Raw genomic sequence first — 13,685 nt, forward strand, 5'->3', positions numbered from 1 at the left:
TGAGTCCTGCTGCTGTCCCATAGCTGGAAGGAGGGGAGACTTGGCACAAATCCCTACATACTTCACATGATATTGTACACAGGTGTGCATTTAGGCAGCCTGTATTTTATCAGATATTGTGGAAGTGTAAAGACATGAGCTACATATTTTAGAGGTTAGTAGGAATTCTTTCTCTGTCATATGAATTCTATAAAATTCAAATGTTATTTGAAATTCATTTTTAATCAGAAGCAGGCTTTCATCTAAAGCTTTCCATACTTTACAGTACTTAAAAATATTTTTATAAAGCTTGTCTTTTTTCAGTACATTGACAGGTGTAGTGAGGAGCTACTTATTTCAGTTTTGCAGTCTCTGACAACCTGAGCTGTCAATTCCCACTTCAGGAAATCAAAATATTTTGTTCATCATTAACTCAGACTTTATGTAAGCTTCTGTGTTGTGAGACGATGATTGTGTGCATTTCCTAGAAAAACTGTTGCTTATTCTGTATGCAAATCTGAATAATTTGGTGGTCATAGTAAAAAAATATAAACACCGGAGCTTGCAAACGTAACAGAAGAGCCTTCCTTGTTCCTTGAATATTTGTTCCTTTCTCCCACAAGGCTTTTGGGGTTGGCAGAAAGAGGGAGCCACGGTGGGAGGAAAAGAAGCAAATCAATGATTCCTAAGAGTTTCCGTGATGCCTTTTATACTAGCGGTAACAAGTAGTAAGACTAGTTTATGGCTAATACTGTGCCAGAGGACTCCGGTGTGTCTTGATATTTATGCAGGAATGTGCATGTACCTCTTAAAAAGAAAAAAAAATAAATCAGAAACTGCTTCTGACCTGAAAATATTTAAGGTTAATGGCCTTCTCAGGGAGAGCTTTTATATTGCCACAGGAGTGTCTTAAGAACATGGAATTCCACTGAAAGTTTTTTTAAAAAAATATCTTAAGAATATAAAAATATTTGGTTTTGAAGATACTGCTGTGATTTCATGAGCTGTTGTTTGTCTTTAACTTATGTAAGTGGCTCATAGAAAAAGCAGTGAAGTAAAACTTTTGCCATTGAAGAGCAGTAACTTCAGTGTTACGAATTTAACGTACTTTTAAATTACTTTCTTTACTTCCACCTTGGAGGCATTTACTGTCTGTGCTTATATTCCTCTAGAACAATATACGTGTACCAAACAGTCATGGATGGAAGATTACTGCAAACAGGACAAAGAAGTGAATTTAATCAGTTCAGAAGACTGGATGGGTTCTTCAGTGGATCCACCGTGTTTTGGGCAGAGTATGATATTCATTAATCACACTATTTGAAACAGTCCTGACACATACAGTCACCAGTCTAATGTATTACAAACATAAGTATTGGGTCTCCATGGCGTACAATGAGTTGTTAGAGGTATTTGGCAAAAAAGGCAAAAATGCTATGTTCTGTTCAATTGTGTTCAATTCTTTAAAAACAAAAACCTTTCTGGCTGCTTAGCTTTGAGTGAGAACTTTGCACTGCTAGTTCTGCTTCCTTTTTTTGGTCACACTTTCAAAGTTAATGAGTGACTATCCTGTCAAAGATTAAATAAGAATGTCGAGTTTAGGGTGTGTGCAGTTCAGACATGATCTTTCTCTTTCTGTACTTTCTTTCTGTACATTTCTAATGAGTTTCTGGAAAGAATGCTGTTACATTCGTGAAACAATTCTCTAAGTGACAGCTTTTGATATGTGGCAGGTCTTTTCAGCTTCTTTTCTTCCATTATTACTTCTGGAAGAAATGTTAGCAATTCAAATGCCAGCGCAGTTAAGCAGCTGGGTGGAGACTCCGAGACTGATTGCATGATGCCGGCTGTCTGTATCTTTCCTGATGCATGATGGGGAAGAGTCTTACCTGTATTTGTGTGTTTTTCTTGCCTGCTAACTTTGTCTTTCCTGTCTGCCAGGCCTTCCTCTTGTCTACCTTAGAACTAGGAGTACAGCCAGTTTGACTAACCTAGAGCATCAGATCTATGCTAGAGGTACTGTATAGCAGAGAGAGACAAAAAGGCTTTTTTCTTCTTTGGAGGGCTCTTGTGTAATAAATGCTGTGTTGTGTATGTGACTTGCTGGTAGATTGGCCTCTGTATTAAAAATAAACAAACAAAGAAACAAAAAAACCCAAACCAGACAATGTAACAGCTACTTTGATTTTAAGCTTCTTAACTTAGTAGTTCAGCATCTCTTATGTTCCTCTCCGGGCCCTTCAGGAAAGAAGGGAGAAGTGTAACTAATCCTGTGTAGGAAGACTGTTTTTGAGGAAGGTCGTATGAATTGTTGACTATTCAGTGTCCCTTTTCTAGAGAGACTGTAAAGGGTCATTAAAAATAGCATAATAAAATCACAAGATTTTATTTTATATTTTAAAAAATATCCCACATTATGTTCACTATATGTACTTGTACTTGATTCAGCATGTGTATTTAGCTACTTAAAACTCTTAGATGCCTTCACAAGGAGCAGTCTTGTTCTGAATAAGGCTTAAGAAGTAAGGCATTCCTAATAAATATCTTGTTAATTTGTTTGCTTTATATTTGACAGTACAGTCTTTGGGCAAAACCATGCAGTTTAAGATTCTTTAATTTTTGACACTATGGAAGATGCAATAGCACACTTAATAAATGTATTGCCCATGCAGAAAAGCTGCTGAATGGGAGGACAGAAAGCTTCTATAAACCTACGTCTGTTGCCCATTCAGGCTGCCCCTTAGAAACATATTCTCTGAGTGGCTGCAGAGAGTTCATAGATGTTTAAAAAAAAAAAACCCAAACCAGAAAATGACAGAAGGATTTATTTTTCTGAGGTACTTTTCAGGAAGATGCGGTGGGTTTTTTTTGTGGGGGAAAAAATCAATCAAACAAAAGCTCTCCAATATTTATTGCTTGGCTTTTAGTAGGTATTGCTACTGAATTACTAAAATAATTGTGACCTTGTAAGAGTGGCCTTTATTTTCAGGCAGTAGTCTCAAAATGCAACTCTTACATTAAGTTTTCTTTAGAAAATCCAGGCCATAGTCCCAAAAACAATTTTTTAAAAATCTAAAAAAAATAAATTGGCAATTAATTAATGCCAGAGCAAAAGTTTGTGTGGCTTCTGGTCTGTAATTCTGTCGAACTTGGGCTAGCCAAAAGACTGTATAAACTAAAGTTCAACACTAAAAAGATTGGTTTGTTTGCAGTTGGCAAAAGTCAGGGTTTTAATTTTCAAGAATTAAATCTTCTTGCTATTTAATTGGAAAGAACTTTCTCTGTAAGTTTTAGAGAGATCAGATTTAAGTCTCCACTGACAACGTAAGGTATGCAGGAATTTGGTGTCGTTGATGTGGAAGAAAGTTGTATGCCATCATCAGTAACTCCTTCATAAACTTACCTACCCACCCTGCACTATCCCTTCTTGCCTCTCTAAACCTGTGCTTAAGTTACTCTTGGTTAGAGACTTGTTGCGGAGGGGTGAATGGGTCTCAGAACACAAAGTGCATGAACTGGTATCAGTCAGCCTTTGGAGTGACTGCAGACAAATTCTGTGGAATAGGTTTCATTTCTGTCTTACCTTTCCTTTAAGCAGCTTGTCACTGTGTGCACCGTCTTTCTCCTTCTCTCATACAAGAAGATATATGTATTTAGGTAGCAGCCACTTACCTTCCTTTGTAAGTTACTGGAGTTTGACAGGGTTTTCTTGTGTCCAGACATGGTAAGTATTTCCACAGATACAGTGTACTGCAGCATGGAAGATGAGAGTAACACTTGTGTACTTGTATGCATACTTGAAAAAAGTCAGACTTGTTAGGTGAAGTTTCTTTGTCTGGGGTTTTGCTGTCCCAGCATTTCAACAAAACCAGATTACCTTTGGTTGCTTTCAAATCATTTTTCATACTTTGTTTTAATGGGCTTTATACCGTATTGGAAGATATTGCTACTTGTTCAGTCTTTAAGGATAACAGTTCCATTCAAAGAGGGTATTGGGTACTGAATAATCCTGTATTCATCGTGTTAAATAGAACATAAATCTTAATTATAAGTGAATATGTGTTTAACACTTTATGAGCATTTGGATGTACGTGAAAAGTTACTGATTATGACTGGGGTTTTGGTTAGGTTTTCTACATGTTAGTTGTAACTGAAGGTGTGGTATAACACTTGATATGAAGAAACAAAAGAACATTTAGGTTAAAAATCAGTTCCTGGGGAACTTGATGTAAGGGAAGACTTTCTGTTTGCTTTGTACCATTTCTGTAATAGTCACTGAATTTTTTAATGTTTTTAGTAATCTATTACCCTACCTATTTCTTCGATCTGTTTTTTAGTTAATGCAGATTGTGGTTCTCCAGCCATTGTATCTCACCCTGCATTAGCATCTGGTAAATGCTTCTCTCGTAAGCATTTAGACAAATATTTATTCTGTTTTATAGCTGAAATGAAGACTCCAAAACGTAGGCAACCATTTGTTCCGTTTGCTCTAAGAAATCATACTGGATGCACTCTGTGGTTTGCTACCCTAACTACAACACCCACCCGGTAAGAAGCTGTTGTGGGATCACTTTGACAGTATTTGGCTTCTCTAACACATCAGCCAAACCCTGTTGTTTTCAGTGCTTTGGTTTCCTTGCAGAGAAATGTAGGCAACTCCCAGTCTTGCTTAGTTAAGAGCCTTTTCTTTGACAGCAAGATAGTTTTACTACTGAAAAAAGATACCAGTCAGATCCATTCATGATGTAGATATGTTTGCTGCAGGACTTCGGTAGACTGAGGCAGTCTAAACAGCACTTGTTACTTGCAGTAGTCGTTTTGTCAGTTTGAAAAATGTTGGGATTCTCTTCACAGGGCTGCACTGTCTCACAGCGGGAGTCCAGGTGTTGTTCCTGAGGAAAATGGGACATTGCTGGATGATGCCCATAATGTCAGTGAATGGCAAGAAGTTATCACTGGGGAAGAGATTCCATTTGAATTTGAAGCCAGAGGGAAACTCAGACACAGGTGAAGGGACCAGGCTGAGAGATATGTTTTGACAGACTCGTATATGGAACTCCTAGGATCATAGTTGTGAGGACTTCAGCAGATGTTAAATAAAAAGTGGATATTTTTTAAATCTCCTGTTAATGTTTCAGTTTTCAATATTTAAAACTCATGTATAGAGTGAAATTACCAGTTGTTTAGTAAGCAGCATATATTGCTACTGGTGGCAGCTGTTCCTAGATATGAGGTGGATCATCATAAGCCTTTAGAAAGACATAGGGACCTCAATTACAAATCATACGTTCTTTATTCTAAAGGATGTGGGGGCAGTGTTGGTCATTTTAGCTTAAGTGCCATCAGTGTTAAGAACTAGAAGAATTTCTTAACAAATACGGAGCATGCTTTTATTTTTGTCTGTATGACGTAGTTGTAGTTCTCTGTGTTCATTAGGGAAGGTGGAACAAATGGATGTAAAATCAGGTCTTTATCCATGAGATGGAAAACCTCTGGAGACTTTTTTTATAATGCCTTGGATTCTTTTTTTCAGAGTCTAGAGAATGTTTTTGGTTTGAACTGTTTGGTGCTTACACTATATAATAGTGCTTAAGAGTAATTTAACTTGATCTAACCTGGTAGGCACACGCATGATCTACGAATTCATCAATTGCAAGTGCGAGTAAATGGCTGGGAAGAAGTCAGTCCAGTGTCTGTAGACAAAGTTGGAACGTTTTTTCGATATGCTGCTCCAGATAAGAACTCATCCTCTTCCACTGTAAGTTCTGATTTTGAGTGTTAGTTTTAATAGAATATGTAATTTGAGAGTAAGGATGTCTCCAAGATTTTAAAGCAGCTGCTGTATGAGGTTGTCCTCTTTCCAGTTAGCTTGAATTGGGAGAGTTTAGGGGTGCTGGGTTCCTAAGTGGCATTTTTATACGTAACAAAACCACAGACAGAGTAGCCAGCAGTTAAGTCTGTGCTTAGCAGTCAGAGCTTCCAATGACAGAACTAAGATATTGGTGACAGTGTCATGGACTCACGGAGACTGAGCTTTAAATCAGCCCAGCATTTCAGTGGCTATTTTTATTTTTTCCATTGCAGGAATGCTTTTCATGTGTTGAATTTACTTAAAATAAACACCACTGACAGTTTCCTGTAAGCCTAGAGATTGTTGAAATATGTGGCTGCTTAGACAAAATATACTTGTCATGAAGGAAAAATGCAATTGTAATAATCAGCAGGCTGGCAGTTGGTGGTTGAGTCTTAATGATAAAAGTGGTAGTGTAGATTTCAAAACTAGTTAAGTTTTGAGACTAGCTACTGAAGATGTTTGATCGTTTGAGAAACTGGAAGTTGAGATCTTTTTGTTATAAAACAGGATTAGAATTTAATTTCATGATGACAAGAGCCAGTAGTCTTTTATTTGAATTGTTTCTGATGTTTGTGTATTGAAGCATAAAAAGCATTGTCTCTCTGTACAACTAGATTCTTGAAGGGAAAGGATGCAAATAATGGGAATTCCTGTTCAGGAACATCTTCTGTAGCTTTTTTTTCTCTTTTTCAACAAACCTTCTTCCTTCAGCTTAATGTCTTTTTGAAGTATTACAAATAGGTTTTGCTAATATAGTTCTGATGTGTTTTCCAAGCTGTATTGAAGATCAGAACCACAAAGTGATGAAAGAATTTAGTTTATTCTTCTGTAGTAATGTTCTGTGTTACTGAAAGTAATACCTTAAAAGCTGAACAACTTTAACTTTCTTGTTTACTCTTCTTCTAGCTTGGAAGCCCAATAAGTAGAACAAATATAATACATCCACAAGTCTACGTGAGTATATGTTTTCATCTTTCTAGAGCTACGTACTAGCATAATTCGACAAGTGAACTGGCTTTTACATCCTTCTAAGAACCTTTTCAATAGAAAGGAAACAAAAGTCAAGCAAACAAAACAAACTTTCATATCAGAACAAGTATGTAACATGACTTAGCATTCTCACCAGTGTAAATGTTTGGTTGAAGAATGGGTCTTAAATTCCAGTATGTGAATTCCAGCATGTGAACCCATATAAAATGTGCTTCTCAGGACTGAAGTGGCAATAACTTTGTGTAATGTAGGACATAAAACAGCTAAGAGTGAAGAAAGTATGACTATCTTAAGAAAGCTCCACCTTATTTTTTAGTTTAGATTTAGTTTAGACAGATAGGAATGATGAGTGACTTAATTATATGAGGCTTGAAATTCAAACTCCGTGAATTTGTAAAATAAGGTAGTAGTGTAGTGTATAAAGTGTTCTTGTAGGATCTGTATTGCTCTTATTGAATTTGCATCGTTTTGAAAAAGATAATGGAGTTTGTCGTGTTTAGAATTGCATTTTCATAGTTAGTTTTACTGTGTTTTGAGGAGGAGGAACAGGATTATAAGTCATTATTATGAAACTGTATATACTTTAGGTGTTGCATATGGTTGGACTCAGTTGGCAAGTTTTTACTCCAGCAGTTACTGCTTTAAAATTGAGGTGTCCCTCTTGTAGATATAATCATTACCTGAGCTTTTTAATGCTTTTAAATATCTTCCAGTTTTCTTCATTGCCTCCAGTTCGTGTGGTATTTGAAGTTACCATGGAAGGTAGTGCTCGGAAAGTGATAACAGTGCGCTCAGCCTTGATAGTGAAGAACAAGCTGGAAATGCCAATGGAACTAAGACTAGACAGTCCTTCTGCACCTGACAGTAAGTGGTGTCGATTTCTTCCACACCGGGGAATCTTTAGCTTCCTCCCTGAGAAGATTCACCACTCTCTGTAACAATTGACTACAAAGTAGACCTCCCTGGAGGGGAAATAGGTAGTGTTAAGAAGAAAGTGATCAGCAAGGTAAGCTAGAGAACCCACTAGGATTTTTGCTTATTGTTCAGGTAAACAGGAAAAGCTGAGATGAAAGACTGAATCTTATTTCTGTGTGTAGCCTGTTTTATCTTTTAGCAGTAGTGTAGAAGGTTTTGGGTGTTAGCATGCAAAGGTGCAGTCTAGAAATGCAGTGATACACTGGTAATGTACCCAAAATATAATGAATGAAGTCTTTTTGAAATAAGCATTTTCACTAAAGCATTCAAGGAACAAGAATTTGAATTCCAGCAAGCTTTTAGTCTGTGTCCAGTTTCACATTTACACACGTAAATTTGTCTGCTGCCAGACTGTTAATAGGGCTTAAAAAAACTAGTTAGTGTTTGAAACATATATAAAGTAGCTAGTGTTTTATGTTAAAATGAAACGTGTTGCTTCAAAAATTAGAGATTTACTATTTGAAAATTTTATGCTTTTTAGTAAAGGGGCCTGTTTTGATATGTGCATTTTCTTTTTTGGTTGCAGAACCTGTAGTTCTTCCAGCGGTTATGCCAGGAGATTCCTTTGCTATCCCATTGCATCTTACCTCTTGGCATTTGCAAGCCAGGCCAAAAGGAATGGGAGTCTTTTTCTGTAAGGCTCCGATTCATTGGACTAGTGTTCAAAAGACAACAGAAGTATGTAGCAGTAAGCGAGAGTGTCATTCAATGGAATCTGAAAATAGCCGATTTTTCAGGTAAGAAAGACCTAATTATTTTGCTGTAAACTGTGTTATCTTCTTCTGATAAATGAAATACTGTGAAAGTAAGTAACAGGAAAGAAAATACTTGAGAGGTGAAAGCTTCTGCAGCTTCATGGGATGTTTTGTTTCTTCTGTTGAATAACCAGAAAATATTGAAGCATAGCTGCTGTACATCTGTAGGGCTCCTTGAAGCCCCTTTGACAGTGCCTGTTAGCAAATGTCTAAGCATACAGAGCAAGCACACTGTTAATATTTATTGTAAAAAAGGAAAGGGTAGAAAATAGAATGTGTATTCGTGTTAAATTAGCTAGTCTGTGTCATGGAGAATAATGAGTGGCTTGCCATAGTGTGTTCGCAAATATTCTTTGTCCTGAATGTCCTGTACTCTGTTCTCAGCCCAAAAATGCTGCTGCATAGTGAGGACTTAATGGAATTTTGTAGTTGCCTGATACGATGGATTTAGAGATGCTCTCAGTTTGAGTAATACTAGAATAGAGATTTTGGAAGTTGTTTCAGGAAATGACCTTTGCACACTATAATAGTTACCACTATGTGTTCCGTAGTTCATTTCTTAATATGCTGGGTTTGAATGTATCAACAGGGAGGAAAATTAACAAATATAAAATTAAGGTTTATTTACTCAACTTTTTACCTTAACTAATGAAAAACTGAAGTGTCAGGTGGCCAACACAAGGCTCTGTCTATTGGAAGGAAGGACATGTTCAGCATTTATGTTTGAGAACATGATTATAATTTACTTCAATAGTTAAAATATCTTTTTGGTAATAGTGCATAACATGTGTTTGCAAGTTTATGGAAGTTGGTTTTAAAGTTGGTAATCTGTAAAAGCCATTTTCTATTAGGTCTCTGAACAGGTGAAGTTTGAGTGACTAAATTCTTTGGGAAACTCCTGTTGTCTTAATGTTAGGCACAAATACAGAATACTTTATAATCAGACTCTGAAGTGATTATGTGGAGAACAATTCTAAACACTTTTTTTGATATCAGTCCTGCAATTACAGCATGTTGTGTGATTTAGTCCAATACACAAAGACAGGGTTTGATTATTCTGACAAGCTCTTTGATGTCTCACATATGTCTGCCTTCACAGGTTTTGTGTGGCTATAAAGAAAGAAAATTACCCGGATTACATGCCTTCCAGCATATTTTCTGACAGTGCTAAACAAATTTTCAGACAGCCTGGGCATACTATTTATCTATTGCCGACGGTGGTAATCTGTAACTTGCTACCTTGTGAACTCGAGTTCTATGTTAAAGGAATGCCAATTAACGGGACGTTAAAACCTGGCAAAGAGGCAGCATTGCACACAGCTGATACTTCTCAGAACATTGAACTTGGTAAGGTCCTTCTTCAGATACCGCTTTCTGATCCTCCTAGAGGAGTATCTCAATATAACTTGTTCCTTGTACAAGGAACTATGTGCAAGAAGGGAAAAATGTAAAAATTGAAAGCATTTATATGAATATTTCATTGGGTTACAGGGCTTCTTATAGTTAACACAACCAAGTGCTCACATCCAAAAAAGCCAACTATAAATTGCCATCATTCCCCCAAATCTGTCAGCTGTCTTGATCTGTTCCTTATTCAGCTATTCTCTCGTTTTCCTGAGAGTGGAAACAGTGGAAAGTTGAGAGAACAGTGATGAAGAAGGGAATAAATCAGATAAGTTCCCAGCATTTTGGGTGCTTTTGCTGTTTTCTTTCTGACAGAAAAAAGTTGGTGTTGAGAAGCGTGTGTGGAATTACTCAACACTGGCTGGACATCTGACGCCAAAGGCAGTAATTAGCCCTACACAGGGTATTTTACAGAAGGGTGTTTTTTTTGTTGTTTGTGACTTAAATTGAGGTATTTCTTCATGAGGTCAGAGGTTACTACACTGGGCAGATTTAGAAGTTAGGCTGGGTAAGCTACAAGAAATACTCAGGGAGATCAAGCCACGCAAAACACCAGCCTGTATGCTTCTCAGAAACTAACGTTTCTTTGGGGTGATGTTTGCTTTTTCGTAGGCGTATTGCTAGAAAACTTCCCGATCTGTAAAGAGCTGTTGATTCCTCCTGGGACACAAAACTATATGGTGCGGATGCGATTGTATGATGTCAACAAACGACTGCTAAATTTGACCATAAGGATTATATGTCGTGCTGAAGGTTCTCTAAAAATACTAATTTCAGCACCGTATTGGTTAATCAACAAAACTGGTAAGTTTACAGTATTTTCTTTCATAGCTGTAATCATGAACTAGGAAATAAAGATTTCACACAGTGTTTTGATTTGCTTTCTAGTCAAACAGAGCTTTTAAATACTCCTTAAGAGGAATTAAAAGTAGCAGGATTTTTTTTTACTTTTTTTCACAGTGCCAGCAGCTGTTGTTTGATGAATATTGGATAACTTAAGACATTTTAGTTGCTGTAGTGCAGGTCTTCAACCATGACCATAGATTCAAAAATCAGCATAGATTCGATCACTCATAAAATTGTGGTTTTCAAGAGCTTGAAATGCCTCGAGAAAGCCACAGGTCTAAATTGCAGTTACTCTGCGTTAGCGTCTGTTGGCACTTTCAGAGGTCCCAGAACTCCCTTTCTGCATGGAGCAGGTTAGGCAGATAGAGAGGGAGAATGCATGCAGACTGATGGCTATTACAGCCTGATTATTTCAGGTTGTTCCTTAAGTTGAAGTAGTTTTTACCATTCTCATTTTCATTTGTGCAAAGGTGAAGTGTTGTTTAACACTCTATTTTTCTGCGTTTACTTAAAGGATTACCACTTATCTTCAGACAAGATAACGCAAAAACAGATGCTGCAGGTCAGTTTGAAGAGCATGAGCTTGCTAGAAGCCTCAGCCCCCTTCTGTTCTGTTACGCTGATAAAGAACAGCCAAACTTGTAAGTAATACTGCAAGAAGAGCAGACGGGAGGAGCCTTACAAAGTATGAAAGTAATTCACAGAGCTTGGGTGCTGAAATATTAGTATGAATATCATGTAGGAAAAAGACTTTCCCTGTTAAAATGACCTGTTAAGTTCTTAAGTTTCTAAATACTGAAATAAGCATATGGGATCTTTAGACATTTCCTACTGAAAACTCCTTGGCTGGCTAATTCTGTTGTGTCTGCGAGCTGCTTTGGTTTTATTTTGCATGTTTTGGACTCATGCTTTGTTTCTAAGAAAATCAAAAACCTTTATGAAGAGACTTGCCGAGTTGTGTAGATTGCATTGCTACCACTAAAAAAACCTGCTTCATATCCCTAATCCTAAACTCTGAATACTAATAGAGAAGCAGCAGAAAGTCTACATGCAGCAGAGCTGTTGTGATTCTGACTTAAAAGGAAACGGAAGGGGTTTGGAAAGGAAACTTTTCAGCTACTTTAACTGGCATCAAGGAGAAAACTTGCTTTTTCCATGAAAATTAGAAATAAGAACATGATTTAAAATCTAAGAATTGTTCATTTGAGCAAAAATCAAAAACATTTCAGATAAATTTATCACAAAAACTTTGAAATTTTTTTCTTTCAAAGAAAAAAGACACACAAATGTTGTCATGGTTAAGCAGTCTGAAAATTACCAAGCTTTTTACCTGACATAGTCACTGAATCTTGACCAATATGTTAAAAGAGCTTATGGCATAAATGCAGAATGAATTACTCAAGAAGAGATTTGTCATGACTTCAGTGCTTTGATATTAATACACAGGTGTTCTTTTTGTACCTGGGTATGTGTTTGATCATCGGTATCGTGTTGATATTTGATCCCTCATTTAAATGACTAAATCTTTGTGTTTTCTTCTTGCCCGTAGTTGTACAATGCGGGTTGGAAAAGGCATCCATCCTGAAGGTATGCCGGGCTGGTGCCAGGGTTTCTCCCTGGATGGCGGTAGTGGTGTCAGAGCCCTGAAGGTGATCCAGCATGGAAACCGGCCAGGCCTCGTTTATAACATCGGTATGTGTTGATAGGAACGTTGGAGAAACACTGTAGAACTTGGTAAGACATGATGTCATTGACAGCAGAAATGGAACAATAACAACACGTTCCCCTGCTGTAAAGCGTTGTTGAGGGTCTGCAGAAAATTATTAAACAAAAAATAGTATTCTAAGTATTTTTATGTCTTTATATTTAATTTCATTAGCTTAAAAATTAGTTTTCAGTTATTTCTATTTTTACATTTCATCAGCGAGTGTTAATAACTGCATTTGCAAACTGTCCTTTCTGTTCCTGTGTATTCCCCTCGATTGTTACTTCTAAGTGCACACAAATCCTACAGCGTTACTGTCTTCAGCTGTTTTGAGTGTCTGTGTGCTGTCACTGCCCAGCCATGTGCTCCTTCTGGGGCTTTTGCTTTTTGCCTCTCTGGGCTGATGTGCAACTTCTGTCTTCCTTGCACTCCAAGCATATGTAAAGTACAATTTCCTTGGAAGCTTTTAGTTTTTAATGACAGTTTGGAAGTTACTCCACAGTGATTTTTGAGGAATTTTTCATATGTTTAAAAGTAGAATAATTACTTGCATTGATTTACTTGTTGTTGAAAATAGTTTGGGTTGGGTTTTTTTATGTTCAGTGCTTATGATCTCTAAATTATACTTGAGAAACAGAGGGTAACATGACATAAAATTACGTTTAGTGTTTAAAGTGGTGCTTCAAAATATGGCAGTGTTACAGCAGAAACAGCATGTCTCAGGAACCCAAGAAAAGAAACTTTTGTTATGTGTAATATATTGTGGCAGATGTCTTTTGCTTTTTTTGTAAATAACAGCTTTGGTTTTAACTTGTTTTTATTACTAGGTATCGATGTTAAAAAAGGCAGAGGCCGCTATATTGATACATGCATGGTAACATTTGCGCCCCGTTACCTGTTAGATAATAAATCAAGCTACAAGCTTGCCTTTGTTCAGCGGGAGTTTGCCAGAGGTCGGGTAAGATGCATCCTTTTTGTTACTTGTTATTACGATACTTGTAGTTAGTCACAGCGTCTTCCAACCAAAAAGAACACAAACATTATACTTGAAGGTATTGTTGGCTAGTTATGAGGATCTTTCTCCGTATTCTAATAGCAGCATCCACCTAACTGAATTAATTACTGGGTACATATTTGAGAGGTATATAGATAATACTGCTTTTTAAATATCTATAGG

At 37.0% G+C, this 13,685-nt stretch overlaps 1 protein-coding gene across 7 annotated transcripts in view; it reads left to right on the forward strand.

The window, feature by feature from the left end:
• Window positions 1-13,685, forward strand: part of VPS13D (vacuolar protein sorting 13 homolog D) — a 107,461-nt gene that overhangs the window by 39,655 nt on the left and 54,121 nt on the right. For 5 of the 7 annotated variants that reach the window (XM_040586658.1, XM_040586659.1, XM_040586656.1 and 2 more), the window contains 13 exons: window positions 1,152-1,274; window positions 1,921-1,995; window positions 4,422-4,527; window positions 4,834-4,986; window positions 5,602-5,737; window positions 6,740-6,787; window positions 7,537-7,687; window positions 8,325-8,535; window positions 9,653-9,900; window positions 10,570-10,761; window positions 11,318-11,444; window positions 12,353-12,495; window positions 13,336-13,466. In XM_040586658.1, coding sequence (XP_040442592.1) covers window positions 1,152-1,274; window positions 1,921-1,995; window positions 4,422-4,527; window positions 4,834-4,986; window positions 5,602-5,737; window positions 6,740-6,787; window positions 7,537-7,687; window positions 8,325-8,535; window positions 9,653-9,900; window positions 10,570-10,761; window positions 11,318-11,444; window positions 12,353-12,495; window positions 13,336-13,466 — 1,844 coding nt within the window. The remainder of the gene's footprint in view (window positions 1-1,151; window positions 1,275-1,920; window positions 1,996-4,421; window positions 4,528-4,833; window positions 4,987-5,601; window positions 5,738-6,739; window positions 6,788-7,536; window positions 7,688-8,324; window positions 8,536-9,652; window positions 9,901-10,569; window positions 10,762-11,317; window positions 11,445-12,352; window positions 12,496-13,335; window positions 13,467-13,685) is intronic. The other 2 variants (XM_040586660.1, XM_040586661.1) reach the window with 1 other exon arrangement.

This window comes from Falco naumanni, chromosome 3, assembly GCF_017639655.2.
Source record: "Falco naumanni isolate bFalNau1 chromosome 3, bFalNau1.pat, whole genome shotgun sequence".
In the NCBI taxonomy this organism is placed as follows: Eukaryota; Metazoa; Chordata; class Aves; order Falconiformes; family Falconidae; genus Falco; species Falco naumanni.